The following is a 20,695-nucleotide window of genomic DNA, read 5'->3' as shown; positions in this document are numbered from 1 at the left end:
TGATGATGATGATGATGATGATGATGATGATGATGATGATGATGATGATGATGATGATGATGATGATGATGATGATGATGATGATGATGATGATGTTCAGCACTGAGAGTACTGTAACCAAGGCTACATAAAAACTAGATTATCCGTTACATAGAAATCTGTATCCACTCACATGCATCACAACTAGGCTGGCTAGAGTCTACATAATTAACAAGTTTCTTGTAAAATCTTACACCGGACGACCCCAACCCGTTCACAAGCAAATATCTCAACTTTTATTCCAAATACATGAGTAATTTTTCACCAAAAGCAGAGCAAATGAACAAGTTTTAAGTTTATCCCATAAACCCAAGTGCTAGAAAATTGGTGAGCACCTGATTTTATCCCGTTGGGACACATTATATTCTGATGATGCATTGCTGTTGAAACATTTCAGACAAAGATGGACAATTTGTATGTGATTATGTTATTCTAACTTCTGTTTTAATTTTCCTCTTGTTCTCATCTCCAGGCAAAATACGAACTGAGGTTTGATTTTGCATACATGGGTACCTCCTACTACGCCGCCTACGACGAGTTTTCACTTTCAGGAGAACTTGAGAACTACACTATCCAAATTTCAGGATTTTCCGGTAATGTGAAGGACGAAATGAGGTATCATAACGGGCTTCCTTTTTCCACCAAGGACCGTGACAACGATTCCTTCAGGCACTACAACTGTGCGGAAGCTGACCACGGAGCCTGGTGGTACAGGAACTGCCATCGTGTCAATTTTAACGGGGAGTGGGGCAGCTCAGGAGGTGGCGACGGCTTGATCTGGGATAGTGTGACGGGCCGGTACAATTCTGCAACCTTCACCGAAATAAAGATTCGCCCAAAAATCGCTAAGTGTTAACTTAACTCTATAAGGACGAAGAGGACGCATGCGTCCGACCAGCAAGTTACAGACCAAGGGCAATGTTGAGGCACATTTGGAGCCATCAAACACACAAGCGAACTAAAAACATGAATTGGCAGAGTTCATAGCATGCATATTCTTGCCTGCCTCGTTAAAATTTCAGACAAAGAAAACAGATGGAAAAATCTGCATGAATAACGAAAGTATGTCTCCATTTTTAATATACTTCGAAGGTACGAGTTGTCAGTGCGTGAACCTTGGGAGGTCGGCAACTCTCCAGTAACCCACTAGTTCCTGCATTATTTTTTTCTTCTTGTTATCCTGAGTGCCACTTGCCTGTACTATATTTGTGAGGCAGCGTGGTGGAATCAGGCTCTCGTCAAAATATTGACAGTGAAAAAAATTGCATTTTTCCGCAGGTTTGTGAATTTTTATAAATTTTTTGGTTTTTGGCTCTCAACACCTTTCATGCCCATTAAAGAACTCATTTCTGTGTGGATTTTTTTTCTGAAAAACGTTGATTAAAGGCACAAAAAATAAAAATGTTCAGTTACCACGGACTCTTAAGCTATGGAAATAACCAATCTTTGGCGGCCATTTTCTCATTAATTTTACCTCTGAAAACAGGTGACCCCCACGCCCTTCATTCGCAAATATCTCGACTTATATTCAAGATAAATGGATATTTTTTTCATCCAAATAAAGACAAGTGAACAAGCTGATGATACCAATAACTCCACATGCCCAAAAATTGACGAGAGCCTGATTCCACCACACTGCCTCACAATAAAGATTATTGAATCTTCATATTATACCAAATGTGTCTCTTTTTCTCTTGAGTTTTGATGAGAAATACAGGCTTGTAGCTTGAAAGCTTTACCATTATGTGGACTATGTTAAAAACGTGTACATATCTATTATTATATGTTTGCCAACTTGGAAACACATGTGTCACTTTTTCCATTAACTACGACAGCTGCAGAGTTAAAAGTTGGCAAGTATCTACAAAAGATAGAAAGGTCCTCATGACGGAGCCCGATTTTTTATTTATTCATTTCCTCACTTTAAAATAATATATTTGATACAAAGTTCCCGTCCTTCCTTCGCCTTTTGTGATTATTCCACTGAGAAACGAAACAAATCTGCATAGCTGTCCTTCACATCGGAAGTGCCAGAAATGATATTTCGCGAGGCGCACTTTGTTTTGAGAGTATAGATCTAGACCTTCTATTTTTTTTTAATCTCTCAAGATTTATGCCTCCATTCCAATAAAGTGTAAATATAGTAGGCCAATAACTTTCAGTTGATGTTAGTGCACCGATCAATCTTTTCATCGAAAGGGGCCCAGCTAGTTTCAAAATAAACTTATTGCGATATAGCAGGGAATAGGCTTAGGACATGTAAGGAACAAGGGGAAATGCGACAAAGATTCTAACAATTTGACTCTCGGGGTACCATTCTAAGTGGTATGAGCTAATTATATATCAACTAGAAAATTTAGAAGTGAATTTACTTAATCTTTTATCTAAAGTTCGTCTCTCTTTTCAGCTTGAATAGTTGCCAAGTTACGGAGATATGTATTTTCACAGAAAATATTGGAATTCAAAGATACCAGTACTCCATTCTGTATGTTAAGTATTAAGCAGTTAAGCAGTGGGCCTATGAGTGCCTATGCAATTGCTGTTTTTTCTGACGGAGAGATTTGTAGAACCCCCACCCCTCCGGGGTGGTGCCACTGACTGAAGTGTCTTTATGCCATTCTCAAAGGCGGGACATCAACTTGTTTTTATGCACAGTAGAATTGTAAATGGGCTGATTCAACAATGACATGCTTATAACTGTGCCTGAACTACAACAGGAAACTGCTGCTTTTTCCCCCTAATCCTTACTATCGTCATTTTTCCTCTACTTCTTTGGTGCGTTTGTCACACTCTGGTGACCCGCTATTTCCGGGGTGCCTTGATAGTCGAAGCAGACTTTGTGCTATTGAAGCTAGAGAGGTGAGTAGAGTAAGCCTGGTTCCATGTAAGGACTTCTCTGTTGATATCCACCCCTTGGCGCTCGTATGACCTTATGCAGTTGCGAGCGCCATAAGACCTCTACTAAACAAACATCAAACAGAACCGTAGAACTGAGATAGTTTACTATGGAGAGGTGGCACCCCGCCAGAAATGTAAATACTGTGCCACGACGAAGTGGAATCAGGAGCTCGGGGATTTTCGGACATGTAGAGTTATTGGTACCGTCTTAAAGCTTGTTCTTTCGTTTTTGTCTTGCTTTAGAAAAAAAAAAGCACTCATCTGTTCTTAACAGGATTCGAGACGTTTGCGATTGAAGGAGATGGGGTCATTAGGTTTTGGAGGTAAAATTAGCGTGAAAACGGCCGTCTAAGTTTCGTGACTTCTAAAGCTTGAGAGAACTTGAAAAGAGCACATTTATATGTTTATGCCTTAAATCAACGGGGTTTGTTTTTTAAAATGTCAAAAGGACAATTAAAATGTTGAGACCAAAGCAAAAAAAAAATTGATAAAGATTTCCAAACGAGCGGGAAAATACCAGTCTCTTCGACTCCCTTATTTTGACAGGTTCCTGATCTCACCACCGTGCCTCACAACTTTATCAAGAAAATGACCGCCAAAGTTTGGTGACTTCCAAAGTTGGAAGGATTTTGAAAACTGCAAATTTACTTTTTTTGTGTCTTTGATCAACGTTTTTCAGTAAAATCTACAATTTGTCTCTAAAACATTTCTACATACACATAAAAGGTGTTGAGCGAAGAAAAAAATATCGAAAAAAAGATTTCCACCGTCCACAAAAATACTGTTTTCTTGGATTCCATCCTTTTGACGAGCGCCTGATTCCACCACGATGCCTCACATAAATGCATGAATTGTTCTTTCCAAACGGAGAAAAATAGTTGTTATGTCGTGCAGTTCATGGGAGCGTCAAACAATGCTACGCATAACCATAAGACGTTGCCTTCGTACTCTATTTATCTATCTATCTATCTATCTATCTATCTATCTATCTATCTATCTATCTATCTATCTGTCTATTTCAATCTAACTATCTATCCATTTGTTCATGAATGAATGTATTATACGAGTAATATAATCAATATACCATTACATAATATCACTTAAATTGTCTAGTGATAAATTAACTGATACTTGGAAGTATAATTTCTAAACGTTGCATAATAATATGTACAAGATGAGAACATTTAAAACTACAATAAATCTCAGTATATTGCAAAAAGGGTGTTTCTCGCTTATTCCATTTTTTTCTGTGAACATAAAGCTTGTTATTGTGTTAGTGGTTTTTGCTGTCGCACGCAGGAAATCCAAGTTCAATTCCCGAGTGGGTATAAGAATTTGGATCAATTATCTCTGTAGATATGAGATAAATGTATGAACTTTCCCGACTGGAAATCGAGCTCCTTCCTTCACTGTACACAGGTAAAGAGTTCAACATTTACACCACAAGCATCATCACCCCATCACCCCCCCCCCCCCCCCACCTTTTTTTGTGTATGCTACCACGTATCATTTGTGAGGCAGCGTGGTGGAATCAGGCTCTCGTCAATTTTTGGGCATTTAGAGTTATTGGTATCATCTTAAAGCTTGTTTACTTGTCTTTATATGGATGAAAAAAAATATCATTTATCTTGACTACAAGTCGAGATATTTGCAAAAGAAGGAGGTGGGGTTCACCTACTTTCAGAGGTAAAATTTGTGAGAAAATGGCCGCCAAAGATTAGTTATTTCCTTAGCTCCATGGTAACTAAATATTTACATTTTTGGTACCTTTAATCAATGTTTTTCAGAAAAATCCACCCATAAATGAGTTCTTTATTGGGTCTGAAAGGTGTTGAGCCAAAAAACAAAAATTTGATAAAAATTCACAAACCTTCGGAAAAATGCAAGTTTGATTATTTTGACGAAAGCCAGATTCCACCACGCTGCCTCACATTTGTATACAATGCTGCACAGGCCGAAGGGCTAAATCTCAGATGGCCTCTTTATGGGAAAAATAAAGTAAGTATACAATGTTACTTTGTGTCCTTACAGGGGGTGCCCATTGGCTCGATCGGTCGGTTAGGTTCGGTTCGGGTCGGTAGGCGTGGGCTAGCCAGATTGGGGGCTCAAAGCGCCCATTGTGGCACAAACCGATCTCCCGACTCGCAGCCTCAAAATCAAACGCGTTCGTTTTCAGGACGTGAATCGGGCAATCGGTCGGCGATTGGCTTGTCGACCCCCCCCCCTCCCCCCTCCCCCCCCCTCCCTCCCCTTTACGGCGCTCGCAACTGCATAAGGTCATATGAGCGCCAGGGGGTGGGTGTCTACAGAGAAGTCTTTACAGGGAATCAGACTTACTCTGCTCACCTCTCTAGCTTCAACAGCACAAAGTCGGCTTCGACTATCAAGGCACCTCGGAAATAGCGGGTCACAAGAGTGTGACAAACATACAAAAGAAGTAGAGGAAAAATGACAATAGTAAGGATTAGGAAAGAAAAAACAGCAGTTCCCTGTTGTAGATCAGGCACAGTAATGAGCGTGGCATTGTTGGATCAGCCCATTTACAATTCTTCTGTGCATGAACAAGAAATGCCCCCCCCCCCTTTTGGGAATGGCCTAAAGACACTACAGTCAGTAGCACCGCCCTTGGGGGTATTTTTTTTTTCTGGCTGATTTTAACACCAGAGGACAAGTGCTCGATTTGCAAAAGGGAAGCTCTGAGTGCCTCAATCGCCCAGAGGGAAGCAGCCCACGCCGATCTTAATGGCGTCGACTCGAATATAATATATTACTTGTGATCAATTTCTCTCTGTCTCTGTCTCTGTCTCTGTCTCTGTCTCTGTCTCTCTCTCTCTCTCTCTCTCTCTCTCTCTCTCTCTCTCTAACTGAGCAAACATATTAGTGTATCGTGCTTTCAGCTTTTTACCACTTGTTCGAGTCAGATACTATAGACATCATGTAAATCATTTAACTGTCTGCTTGGTCCCTGTTCACCACAACGACCATCAGCGAATCTATTGACTCAATTCCTCGCCTCCTTCCCTGACGTGGACATTCGAAAGTCAAAACTAAACAAAAACAAAAAACAAGAAAAGTGAGCAACACACGTAGACCTGGAAGCTGGTGTGTGGGCTCTCAAGTTTATCTCCCGGGGTCGATTCCTTCCAGTTCTCGCTGATCTTGAATCTAACCTTTTAAATGAACTCAGAACCAATCAGTTATCTCCTTTGACGAGCAATAATTTTTGCGGGAACTCATGTGACTTACGACAACAAACACACACCGATATACATGTCACATTTGGCGACTGTCGACTGTCTATTAATAAAGGTGTGGCAATTTAAAAGAGGCACCATCTCTTTTTTTAGCGTGAGTACAGTTCGCCATGTATCTTAGCACTTCTTCTTGCCGTTACTTTTGTATCATTACAATTGTGCCCTGTAAATTGCTATAAGGCCGAAAAATGGTGAAATAATATAGGTTTGATGTCCCTATCAACACTATTATTAGTTAAGAGGGGGGACCTCCGAGTTTAATGTCCATCTCTGAAAGGACCGAGCCAAATGGGAATTTCGTGTAAAGTGCCTTTCTAAAGGACGCAATGTCGGACCGAGCTGAAGCTCGAAACCCCGAACCCCCGAACCCAGAACTCACAATTAGGGGTCCGGTAGCCTAACCACTAGACTACCTGCGCCACCCTAAGGGTGAGAGCATAGGCAGAGAAAAATATTACAATTTGACAAATATTCTTTGAAGCCTCGCTGAGTTTTCCTCAATCGACAGAACTTCAAGTTTGTTTTAAAAAACCAGAACGTTAGCTAGGTCAAGACAAATTGAATACGTCGACAACGAGTAGGAAATTGCTGCTGTTCAAGTACTATTTAGTCCCTACTTATGAGCGAACTGGGGGAACAGAAACACGAATCACGAGATAACTTGTGTAGCCCACACAAAGAACTCTGTACACCATGACTATCTACGTTCTGAAGAATGGATAATAACTATGAGAGTGTGGAATAATAACTAATTTTCGGTAAGTGTTTCACGCCGCTCGCAACTGCATAATGTCATATGAGCCAATACTGACTAAATGCTAACCTAAGCAAACTGGACAAAGATTCTGAAAAAGGTGTAATAGGTATTGTGAAATATGATGTTCATAGTTCAGCCACATTATGGTAAAGAATCGAAACAATTTGTTGAACTTTAGACTCTAATTTACACGTTTGTCGTGTAGAATCGGTACAAAGTGTTAGACTAGATAGATGGTTAGTGAGTTCCAAAGGCAGGAAGAGATGTGTCGACAAATCAGCTCAACTATTACTTGTAAGTACATTGCCAACAAATTTTAATTTGCTCAATTATTACAAAGTAAACGTTAAATAATTGTATTTTTATTACAACAATTAAACTGAAATATGAGGTTGTCTCACAAAGGACCGAATAATTTTACAGAGGAGTAACTCGGGTCTGTGTCAACGGAAGGCAAGATAGATTACTTCAATTACCTCAGTAAAAATGGTAAAAGATACCGGTACATGAAAACTCTACCCCCCCCCCCCCCCCCCCACTCCCATTTCCTTTCCAGTAAAAAACAAAACAGAAAATAAAAAAATAAAAAAAACGAAACAGAACAAAAACAACCAGAAGTGACGTATTAAAAAGAGGTTTCTATTACGCTTGCTCATCGTTTGCGCGATTCGGAAACCAGCTTGCTGGAAACATAATCACTAGTGGGCGACTGGATGGGTGCTTTGGTGAGATTTACTCTTTCTTTCCTACCAGACATCAGTTATCCTGATCTCTCCACCTTCTTTGCTCTGTAAGTTACTCTCTACTAACACCTCAAATTTTCGGCACGTAATTCTTTTGCAAGTGCAGTAAAACTTTAACTGAAACTATTAAAAAAAGAAGAAAACAAATCAACAATATCGCAAAATAAAAAGCTGAAAGAAATAATATGAGAGGCAGCGTGGTGGAATCAGGCTCTCGTCAAAGCAATCAAAGTGAAGAAACTTGCATTTTTCCGCAGGTTTGTGAATTTGTATCAAAATTTTGTTTTTTGGCTTAACACCTTTCATGTCCATTAAAGAACTCATTTCTGTGTGGATTTTTCTGAAAAACGTTAATTAAAGGCAAACATAATAATGATTTTTTCAGTTACCACGGACTCTTAAGCTAAGGAAATAACTAATCTTTGACAGCCATTTTCTCTCTAATTTTACCTCTAAAAACAGGTGACCCCCACCTCCTTCATTCACAAATATCTCGACTTGTATTCAAGATAAATGGATATGTTTTTCTTCCAAATAAAGACAAGTAAACAAGCTTTAAGATGATACCAATAACTCTACATGCCCAAAAATTGACGACAGCCTGATTCCACCGCGCTGCCTCACATATGTCAACATCCACAACCCAAATTGTTGATGTAAAAGTTAAAAAAAGGTCCTCCCAAAGTAGCCAGCTCCGCAAAAGTATCTATTTTCAGCTTCAGAAAATTGATAGTATAAGAAATTATTTAACTAAAGCAGCAGCCAAGACATCAGTAACAACACTAATATTATCAAAATTAGATAAGTGTAATGCTGTTTTGTCCGGTTTGACGGCCGAAAAACTATCAAAGTTACAAGTACTCCAAAATCAAGCAGCAAAATTAATAATGGAGCAAAAGAAATCAGGGTGCGTAACACCAATTCAAAACTACACTGGTTGCCAGTAAAAGAAAGGATCAAATACAAACTGCCGTTTTCTGTTTTAAATGTATAAATTATGGTACTGCACCCGTTTAGTGATCGAAAAGGGACACCGCAGACCACTAAGAAACAAGCGCCGAATGAAAGCTTACAAGAAAGACAATGACGCACCGCTAGGAAAGCTGCGAAGTAAAGTGTCCCGAAAATCGAATAAGAAACAGATGGTACAACCACCATGGTGGAAGGAGGAATGTGAGGAAGCATGGAAGAGGAAAAGGCAAGCGGTCAAAAAGTGGCAAAAACTTCGTAAGGACAACACCAGTGAGCAACACATCATCCAAGAAGCTGCTTAAACAAAGAACAGGCGATGTGTGGATTCTAAGGAAATAGCCAAAGGAGCGGAAAAAAAAAAGTTGGGAGAAATTTGTCTTGGACGCTGGACAAGACAAAGGTAAACAAAAATATTGGAAGTTACACAATAGAATGAACAACGGGCGCACAGCAAACTCAATGCCGAAAATCAAGAGCAGTGGTGGAATGACTATTCTGAGAGATGATGCATGCAAAGGAGAAGCCTTTCTTAAAAGATACATCATACAGACTGACCAGGGTGATGCTGAGACAAGGACAGAAGTATGCCAAAGTTTGAAGGGAATCATGCGGGACGAGGGATATGACAACATCATCACGATAGATTTGGTCAAATCTGTGCTAAAAACCAACAACAACACAACGCCAGGTCCAGACGGGATACAGTACAACCACTTTAATGAGTTCAGTGACAAAGGACGGGATAAAAAGTGTAGATGACTACAACAGCAGCATCAGGACATCAACTGTAGAAGAAGAGTGGCGGCATAGTTATTTAAAGCCACTACCAAAACCTGGGAAGATTCACAAACAACTCAACGGATACCGCATTATCACCTTGCAAAATGTGTATGGAAAAGTGCTAGAAAAATGCATGGCAAGAATACTTATGGATGAGCTAGAGAACAACGGGAACCTACCTAAGGAGTTAGGGAGTTACAGACCCTGAAAGGAAACTTGGAACAACGCAGGGACCATCGCGTACGATGTATATGAAGGCTTTCAGAGAGGAGAAGAGACCGTGGCAATAGCTTTAGATCTGGAAGATGCTTACAATCATGTACATTATGAGAGGCTAATGTGTGCTCTGCTAGATTGTGACGTGAACCCGTGGATTGTTGGGTGGATTGCAGGGGCAATGCTGGAAAGGAAAGTGGCTTTGCGGTGTGGTCAATGGATTTCAAGCCCACAGGTGATAAGACCAGGACTCCCACAGGGCTCATCCTTATTGCCCATACTGTTCAATGTCTTCACACTGCTCGTATTGGAACGCTGAACAGCGTTGGGCCAGGGAAAATACTAACATTTGCAGATGACATCTTGGCTTACACGCACGGGCGGGATCGGCAGAAAATGACACATGAATTACAGCAAGAGGTTGAGAAAATCATGGAGTGGTGTGCTGAATCGACCGCAGTGATCAATCCTCAGAAGGCCGCAGCACTGTGGGGCTCTTTAAACATTCGAATAGCAAAGACAGATGACCCAGAGCTGACGGAAAATGGACAGAATATTCAAAGATGTCAGAAGATGTGGTATCTGGGAGGGGTTTTCGATCGCTGTCTATCCTTCAAAGATCACATATATGGTGTTATGGAAAGGGCAAAGAAGGGCTTGAATGCAGTGAAGGTCATGTGGGCTTCAGGGATGGAACAAAAGCTACTGCTTCTTATGTATCAGCAGCTGGTCTGTATGAGGTATGAGGCATGTATTGGGCCTCATGTCAGTGGAAAACAGACACAAAGTGGCTCAGGTGAGGGCGTACATGAGGATGGCGGCTGATAAGCCACACCCACTTCACGAAGCCATTGGAGCAATCAAGGGAAATCATCTAAAACGAGGAGCTTCTTGGATGGCCGAGGCTGAAAACACCACCAAGGTAGTCTGCCCACTGGAAGATATAAAGCGTGGTAAAGATGAATGAGAGACAGCAGGGAGATTTTGGGAAGGTAGTGATTACGCTGAACAGAGAATGTAGAGAGAGGCCGCAGAGAGCGACAGATGCTGAGATACGACAACTGATTGAAGACAACTCACGGCACAAAGGTGTGGTTGTATACACGGATGGATCGGTTAAACGAGGGGGGAAATCTGGATGGGGCTTCTCAGCAAGAGTGAGTGGCAGATTGGTGCAGGAACAGCAGAGAGCATACGATATGACAACATCTAGCATAAGAATGGAGATAGAGGCAACTACTCATGTTCTCAAATGGGTCACAACAACTCGACAAGCACATGTGGTCTTTGTCACAGACTCTCAGAGCACTCTCGGTGGGAAAGCAAAACCCGATGTGAAGCTGTACCCTGACTAATCTGAAATTGTGCGTTCAGTCAGGGAAACACGAGAAAAGAACAAGAAGAGTCGGAATACCATCATCTTGAGCGGCTTCGTGAGCTTGGAATTGGATGGGGCACCTGCAGAAGATCAAGACTTAGTGGGATGAGCAGAAGGCTATGGAATCAAACATTGCTTGGAACCGTCAGAATCTACACACTTCTTCAGGGAACGGAGCGCCTATGGCGATGCCCCTTGTGCAATGATGTCGGTCCTTCACACAAGTAACAAGTAACACAAGTAACAAAAGAAACTATTCATGACTGACAATATTTACCTTACTTTTCGTCCAGATCTCCTAATTTCAACATTACATACAAATGTAAGTGGTCCAACAGGTTTTCATCTAATTCGTCAGCATTGGTCAAGAAACATGTCAATGCAATATTATTTTTAAAAATCAAATTATGAATAAGAATATTTTAGTTTTGAATCTTGCATCTTTCCTCTCCAAGATGCCACTGCAAAACAGGATCTGTGTATAACATGGACATAGGAAACACAAAATGGGATGGTATAATTTCTATGATTGTTTGGATAAGGTATCACATTCTAATACCAAGCATTTACCCTTTTCTAATCCCAATTCATTTACTCTTTTCTAATCCCCAATTCATTTACTCTTTTCTTATCCCAAGCATTTCCTCTGTTTCACAGGCTCAAGTGGTTAGACAGCTGCTGCAGTAATCGAGGAGAACGTGTGTCCTGTGAAATATAGGAAATGGGTTCTGGAAACGAAAGCAAGAAAGCAGCCTTAGATGTAGGCCACGCTAAACTTGTGGACGATCACACATACAACATCTTCAACCTGGTCTTCTACGTCGCTGTCATGGGATCTGTCAGCTTCTTTGGCATCATCTTCAACGTAATCAACATGATCGTTTTCAGGAAGCAAGGCTTCAAGGACACCGTCAACATAACCCTATTCGGTCTGGCCCTCTCCGATATGGGAGGGCTAGTATCACTTTTGTGGATGAGCATCTGTTTTAATCCCTGGCTTGTCAATGCTGATGTGCCTTTTGACAATGAAGAGATTGAATACGTGACAGCAGGATGGCCCCACACTTGTTTCACACGCATCACTGGTTGGATCACAGCCTTCGTCACGTTTGAGAGGTGTCTGTGTATCGCTATGCCTCTCAAGGTGAAGACGATCATAACCCCGCGGAGAACAATTTTCGTGGTACTTTGCATATACCTCATCGTGATTTCTGGCGTTGCACCAGCATATTATTCAATCCGTCTTGGGCCAAAGTTTTATCCAAGTAAAAATGTGACAAAGATAGGATTACTTTACATACCTAACGGTGTCTACATTGAGAACGTGGCAGTTTTGGTCAATATTTTGCCTCAATATGTGTCTTTCTTGGTCGTTATTGTCTGCACTATCATTCTTGTTAGAAATCTTATACTGAAATCTAAATGGCGCCAGTCGACGTCAAGTTCTGCGAAGCAAGACTCTTTATCGAATAGAGACAAAAAAGTGGTCTCCATGATTATTCTTATCTCTAGCATATTCATGGGTTGTTTTTTGCCTAGTGCTGTCAACCAGATAATAATGATTGCCTCTGAGGACTATAGCATATACGGTACATATAAGAACATGTTTTTGCTATCATGGTCCATTTGTAAATCCTTGGAAGCTACAAATTCCGCTGTAAACATATTTGTGTATTACAATATGAGTTCCAAATACAAATTGATCCTAGACGAGATGCTCCACATAAATAGAGGGGGAACAGTGAATAAGACTTGAACGGGGAAGCCATAATGATTGTGTCACGACGCGATGGAAACATACGCTCGTCAATTTTTTGGCATATTGAGTTTTTGTAATCATCCCATCGCTTGTTCGTTTATCTTCCTTTTGATGAAAAGAATGTCCACCTATTTTGAATGAAACTTGAGAGATGTGCGGTTGATCGCATGAGGGCACGCTTGGTGTCCGGGGATAAATTCTTGAATTCCAATGGGGAAATTCTGGGCTCAATGACACACACATTATGTACACTCCCATGCCTACATGTGAGACATCGTGGTGAAATCAGACGCTCGTCAAAATATTGAAATCAAAGAAACCGGCAATTTTCAGTCAGTTTGGCATTTTGAAGAAAAAAGATGTTAATTTGGCTCAACACTTTACATGTCTAATTAAAAAGACATCTCTTTTTGAAATTTTACAGAAAAATGTTGATTAAAGGCACACAAAATTGCATTTTTTTTCTATTTCCAAAGACTCTCAAGCTATGGAAATTATCAAACTTTGGCGGCCATTTTCTCGCTAGTTTTACCTCTGAAACCAGTCGACCCCCACTTCCTTCAATCACAAATATATCAACTTCTATTCAAAACAAATGGGTACTTCTTTCATGAAAAGCAATACTAATTAAAAAGCTTTAAGGTGATACCAACAACTCCACAGGCCCAAAAATAGACGAGAGCCTGATTCCACCGCGTAGTGACACTCATATATATATATATATATATATATATATATATATATATATATATATATATATATATATATATATATATATATATGCACTTGAACACATTGATATACGTACAAAGAATATTTTATTAGAGTTTCCAAATACACAATATCGAAACTGACACCATACATTTATATACGTACAAAGAATATTTTATTAGAGTTTCCAAATACACAATATTTAAACTGACACCATACATTCATATACGTACAAAGAATATTTTATTAGAGTTTCCAAATACACAATATTTAAAATGACACCATACATAGATATACATACAAAGAATATTTTATTAGAGTTTCCAAATACACAATATCGAAAGTGATACAACACATTTATATACATACAAAGAATATTGTATTAGAGTTTCCAAATACACAATATCTAAACTGACACCTTGTTGCGAGATAGAATTGACTTAACCTAAACAATAAATATTATTATCCATTCACACGTAAATACCTAGACATTTACACACTTGAACCCATAGCTATACATACACAAATATTTTATCAGTTTCCAAATACACACAACATCGAAACAAAGACTGACAAGTTTACAAAGACTCCATTATTGGTCGCCACAGTACAGCATTGTTCTGTTTTTTTTACCTAAGGTTGTCGTGTGATGCTCAAAGACACATCCCAGTGACTACACGCCTAAACACCATGCCACCGACTTTGTCTAGGGGCGCTTCTCTGTCGTCACTTTTTTAGTTAGGAGTGAAGAAAATGGCAGCAATCTTTCCTTGTTTGCTTTTTTTTTTTTTGCTTTTGTTTTTGTTTTTGTTGTTTGTTTGTTGTTGTTGTTGTTGTTTTTGGGGGGTGGGGGAAGGGGGTTGTTTGTTTTTGTTTCGTTGTTTTTAAAAAATTATTTCTAATTCGTCCACTTCAACCTCGATTACCAGAGCAGACTTATCAGTCAACATGTTAGCACTTCTGAGACAGCCAAACACTGTTGTAGCACTCAATAAATGGGACAATCTTCGCCTCAATATACAAATTATATTATTACTCGATAGTACAGGCAGAGCACAATACTTCAGGTCATTCCTTTGAGCCCTGAGAAAGAAAATGAAACTCAGCCGTGATGTTTTCCCCGAGATTTACAGATTCCATGTACCGCCATCGCTGCAAGAAGTCATCTATCTAATTTGGTAAATGAACATATGTGAGGCAGCGCGGTGGAATCAGGCTCTCGTCAATTTTGTGGGCATGTAGACTTATTGGTATCATCTTAAAACTTATTCACTTGTCTTTATTTTGGTGAAAAAAAATATCCATTTACCTTGAATACAAGTCGAGATATTTGCGAAAGAAGGAGGTGGGGGTCACTTGTTTTCAGAGGTAAAATTTGTGAAAAAATGGCCGTCAAAGATTAGTTATTTCCTAAGCTTAAGAGTCCCTGGTAACTGAAAATTTACATTTTTGTGCCTTTAATCAACGCTTTTCAGAAAAATCCACAAAGAAATGAGTTTTTTAATGGGGATGAAAGATGTTGAGCCAAAAGACAAAAATTTGATAAAAATTTACAGATGTAGGAAAGTCCAAGCTGCAGACATTATCTACGGACAGACGCCTCATGGGGTTCAACTAGATTTACCCTGGTGACGTTTAAAGCTTAACGGGGTGCGGACAGTGTGTGTTTGACCTCAAGTGGTCGTTTTGTCTGGGAAGTTTTTGTTCTGATTATCTGCAAGTCTTAACAGATGGACCATGTTCACGCTTGACATCAAAGAAGGCTTTATGGACACTTTGACATGATTTCTGCACCTTGCACGAAACTTACGAAATCAGTTGGTGGTGAGGAAATGTTCAGTACAAAAGGTTTCTGCTCTTTACTAATATTAACTGTGATTTCAACAGGTAAATGAAACTTGAGAAAAACCATCTGCAAAATTCTGTTGGTCTGTAAGACTGCTGTAACTTGCAATATGCCCAATCGTTGGGACTTTTAGTTGGCACTATGCAGAGAAAAACTATTATGTGGATTTATCTAAAATGCATATCAGACAAATTCCTTTGACTCCAAAATTTGAAACATAAAACTTCTATGAGGAGGAAAATATTTACAAATAAAGTTTTGCTTTTTCTGGATGACCTTGTACATGTATTGGTACATTCCATAGTACATGTATTGGTACATTCCATAGCATGCATAGTTGTTCCCTACGCCATTAACGTTTCAGACAAAGAAAACAGGTGGAAAAATCTGCATGAAGAACGAAGTTATTGCCTGTGTTTTTAAGTCTTGTTTTTTTTTGTCTTTTTTTCGTGAAAAGATTGCCCGTCTATCTTGAATAGACGTCCGGGTACTTGTGATTAAAGGAGGTGGGGGACTGTCTTAGGTAAAATTATCAAGACAATATCTGAGGCAGCGTGGTGGAATCAGGCTCTCGTCATTTTTTGGTCATTTAGAGTTATTGGTATCATCTTAAAGCTTGTTCAATTGTCTTTATTTGGATGAAAAAAGTATCCATTTATCTTGAATACAAATCGAGATATTTACGAAAGAAGGAGGTGGGGGTCACCTGTTTTCAGAGGTAAAATTAGTGAGAAAATGGCCGCTAAATATTAGTTATTTCCTTGGCTTAAGAGTCCATGGTAACTGAAAATGTACATTTTTGTGCGTTTCATCAAAGCTTTTCAGAAAAATCCACACAGAAATGAGTTCTTTAATGGGCATGAAAGGTGTTGATTCAAAAAACAAAAAATTTGATAAAAATTCACAAACCCGTGGAAAAATGCAAATTTCTTCACTTTGATTATTTTGACGAGAGCCTGATTCCACCACGCTTCCTCACATATGTGAGATGTGCTGACAAAATGAGTTACTTCTCGGATTTGAGCATTATATAAACTGATACATCAACCTAATAGGTGAAGTTTGTACAATTTGTGAGCATGGAATAGTAAAAGACACAGTTAACTTGAACAAAATGGCATCAATTGAAAATTTATAAATAATCTGAACCCAGTTTTGATTTTCAGCCGATATCTCCGTTCTTGGATCGTGAGAAGTATATCATTTTGTCAGCACATCTCACATATGGCCTTCAAAGTTGGAATGATTTCGAAAACTGCAAATTATTGATTTCGAAAACTGCAAATTTACATTCTGTGTGCCTTTCGGAGACGAAGCGTCTATATAATCAAATAATTACTGCTTCCCTTCCTAATTTTGAAACATTGTCGCAGTCAAATTCACCGATAGACATTATCCTCATAAGTTAAATGTAAAAAGACGTTCATAATCACTAATGAACAATAGACTATGCCTAACCTTCAAAACCGTTTCATTGCCACAGAAATAGCCTGTTCGCCCCTATCAGGCCACTCCATATGCAGTCACAAGCTTTGATTAAGTAAGCTTAAAGTGAGGCTGGAAGAGTCTACCAATAGAGTTGTAGGGAACGTGTGCATAGCAGTCAAAACTGTTTCATTGCCGCATATACCCTGTTCACCCCTTTCGAGCCACAGTTATAAGCAGCCTCACTCGCTGATTATGTAAGGTAACTATTACACTGGTCGACTCTACCTCACAGATGTGAGGGGAACTAACTCCTAATAACACCTTGACTGTTGCGAGTGCTTGTTTTTTTTTTCCTCGATTTTTAACGTCCTATAACCAGATCGTCACCTCGATTCTGACACCGCCTCCTGGCCGCGAAAAGCTAGACAAAAAACAGCCAAATGTGAAATAAATAATTTGTAAGTGGCATGCTCTATCAAAATGTTTCGGCTGTCTGGTATAACATGCCATTGTAGTACTGACATCTCTGCTTCTTTCCTTGGTGTTCGTATGTTCAAATCTAAAGTTAAATTTAAGGTTAGTTAGAATAAATATTAAATGAAATACTTTCCCGATTATTTTAGCGGTTGAATATGCATAAAACATGAATTCAGGATTTGTTTTCATTCACAACTCAGAGTTGCCGCCTCCGGTGCCAGTAAGATTCTTGTGACTTGTGTGAGTGGGAAATCTCCAGGCCCTAACTGGTCCCATCTCATTTTGATTACCATGTCAAACAAGTCAGCCTTCGCCCCTGGTGCCTTTGGTCAACGTTTTGAAGTAAAATCCACAATTTGTCCTTAAAACATTTCTACGTACGCATGAAAGATGTTGATTGAGCGAAGCAAAAAAGAATTGAAAAAAAGATTCCCAGTATCCTTTTGACGAGCGCCTGATTTCACCACGATGCCTCACACAAATGCATGCATTGTTCCGTCCAAAGGGAGTAACATAGTTCTTATGTCGTGCAGTTCATGAGAGGGTCAAACAATACTACACATATCAACCATAAGACATTGCCTTCGTACTCTATCTATCTATCTATCTATCTATCTATCTATCTATCTATCTATCTATCTATCTACGAGGATCGTTCAAAAAGTTTTGCCTCCAAGTTCATAATGTCTTTATTACTGATGCTACATACCAAAGTTATACACCAAACGAAAGCTTAGGATGTCTGCTACATGACAGTACCTTTACTTCTCAACACAGTTGTCGTTGTCTTCTTTGTCGATGCAGATCAGCCAACGCCGAATAAGTTGTCGCATGCCGTCGGCGAAAAATTCATGTGGTTTTCCTCTGAACCAGCGACACACATCTTCTTGAACTTCATCGTCGTCTGCATAACGTTTTCCTTTGAGGTACTCCTTCAACTTAGGAAAAAGATAAAAGTCAGATGGAGCAAGGTCAGGACTGTATGATGGGTCAAGGGTCAAGGTCTGGACTGTATGATGGGTGCGGTAAGGTCTCTTGGAATCTGAGACTTGTCATGGCATCTTGAGTTTGTCGAATCGTGTGTGGACGGGCGTTGTCGTGGTGCAAAATTGCATTTTGTTTTTCGGACCGAACTCGTGACAGCTGTGCTCTAGGTTTTCTTAAGTTCTCAAAATATCGTTCAGAGTTGATAATGGAACCGTGTTCCAAAAATTCCATTTGAATCAGACCATTGCAGTCCCAAAACAACACTTTCTTTGCAGATGAAACAACTTTGAACTTCTTGGCGCTAGGTGAGCCAGTGTGCCTGTATTCTTTCGATTGTCTTTTATTCTCTGGGTCATAATGGTGTTCCCAAGTCTCGTCTCCTGTGACTATACGGCGTAACAAAGCTTCGCTTTCATCAGTATAACGAGCCAGGAGTTCACCAGTAAGTTGATTTCGGTTTAATTTCAGCTCGAGTGACAACGTGTGGGGAACCCACCGTGCACGCACTTTCCTGTAACACAACACATCATGGATAATACACTGAGCACTCCCTACTGAAATTCCTAACACTCCACTGCAATCTCTTACTTTGATCCGCCGGTTTGCTTGGATGATCTTATCCACTCTCTCCTAGTGTTGAACATCACTGGCAGAGTTGGGAGGACCACAACGAGCTTGGTCATGAAAATCTGTCTCTGCTGGACTGGTTTCAGCGAACTCCTTTGCCCATCTTCGAACAGTACTTACATCTACATATGCTTCACCTTAGACAAGCTTCAGTCGCCTATGAATGTTAATGGGTGCAGCTCCCTCTGCAGTAAGGAACTCAATAACAGCTCTTTGCTTTAAGTGCACATTCATAGGTTTGCTGGACGCCATTTTCTCGGTGACAACGTAACTTAGCTTCCATGATGTAAACAACATTAGCATAAAGGTGTAACATCATAGCCTAATATTGTTTTTGGGGTTTGAGAGTATACATAATGAAAGTCAATTATGTACAAACTTTATGAAGATATCTTGAAAAGTTTAGACATTATTGGAGAGGGGGCAAACGTTTTGAACGACCCTAGTATCTATCTACCTATCTATCTGTCCCTGATTGAATGTATCAATTTAGTAATATAATAGAATCAATATACTATTACATTTTATCACTTAAATTGTCTAGTAATGAACTAAGTGATGCTTGAAAGTATCATGTCTAAACTTTGCATATGCACAGGATGACAACAGTTAAAACTACAATAAATCTCAGCATGTTGTAAGAAGAGTATTTCTCGCTTATTTCATTTTTCCTATAAACATAAAGCTTATTATTATATTAGATTTATGCTGTCGCACGCAGGAGATCCAAGTTAAATTCGCGAGTGGGTATAAGAATTTGGATCGATTATCTTTGTTATCAGATAAAATTATGAACTTTCCCGATTGGGAATCGAGCTCCTCCCTTCAGTGTACCAAAGTGTCTCCATAACAAGAGGGGCCACTCCTCTCTTAGAGCCAATTACAACGTGTCCTCAAAATTTAGTGGCGCCCTCTTCGCAAATGCGCACCCTTTGCGAACAGAGTTACCCTACTTGTGTTTAAAATATCAAAGTGAAACTAAGAAGTTTTTGAATAAATTTCGGAAGAACGCTTTTTTTTAATGGTTACGCTGACCAAAAAACCTCTCCCGGAGGAAAGGGTGATTTTTTTTCTTCCTTTAATTTTACTTTAGAATGAAAGGCGAGAGGTCATTGAAAAATTTTAAAACACTAAAACTCCGCGCTGAACGAACCCGAACTCCTGATAAACAGCAGTCGATCTGCACACGCATTGAGGTGCTATTCCTATTCTTCTTCTGGAAAAACGATAAAGAGCTTCAAAACAGACTGCACTCCATCTGAAGCAAAGAGCGGACTTCCGGAGGACACTTTTTTGGCTGAGTGGACCATCTTGTTATGTACTATCTTTGAGTGTTCACAGACGGCACTTATATGAGCTTATTGTGTTGCAGGAGCCGTAGAAACTCTTACTAAAACTAATTGTACACCGGTGAAGAGTTCAACATTTACGCCTCAAGCACCGTCACACCATCACCCTTTCCCCCCTCTCGCCCCCTCTGCCTCTGAATACCAAAGACAGGTTTGTTCGATTTCCACAAGAGGAAACATTTCGTTGAGAGCCTCAATGGTCAAGAGGTAAGCAACCTGCGCTGATCTTAATGGCGTCGACTAGAAAATGATTTTCCGCCTCTCTGTCTGTCTGTCTGTCTCTCTCTCTCTCATCCTCTCTCTCTATCTCTATCTCTATCTATCTCTTTCTTTCTCTCTCTCTCTCTCTCTCTGTTTCTCTCTGTCTCTCTCTGTCTTTCTGTCTCTCTCACGCACACACAAACACTCTCTCTCACTATCTCTCTCTCTCTCTCTCTCACACACAAACACACACACACACACACACACACACAC

At 39.8% G+C, this 20,695-nt stretch overlaps 1 protein-coding gene across 1 annotated transcript in view; it reads left to right on the top strand.

Annotated features, from left to right (window-relative positions):
- LOC101851330 (fibrinogen C domain-containing protein 1-A) overlaps positions 1-1,293 on the top strand; it is a 21,435-nt gene extending 20,142 nt beyond the window's left edge. Inside the window, exon 7 of the mRNA XM_035968360.1 lies at positions 512-1,293. Coding sequence (XP_035824253.1) covers positions 512-895 — 384 coding nt within the window. The 3' untranslated portion in view covers positions 896-1,293. The remainder of the gene's footprint in view (positions 1-511) is intronic.
- Positions 1,294-20,695: the final 19,402 nt, after the last annotated feature.

This window comes from Aplysia californica, unplaced genomic scaffold (assembly GCF_000002075.1).
Source record: "Aplysia californica isolate F4 #8 unplaced genomic scaffold, AplCal3.0 scaffold00053, whole genome shotgun sequence".
NCBI classification, from domain to species: Eukaryota; Metazoa; Mollusca; class Gastropoda; order Aplysiida; family Aplysiidae; genus Aplysia; species Aplysia californica.
Note: the sequence above shows the minus strand (reverse complement) of the source record. Positions and strands in the feature narration are given on the sequence as shown.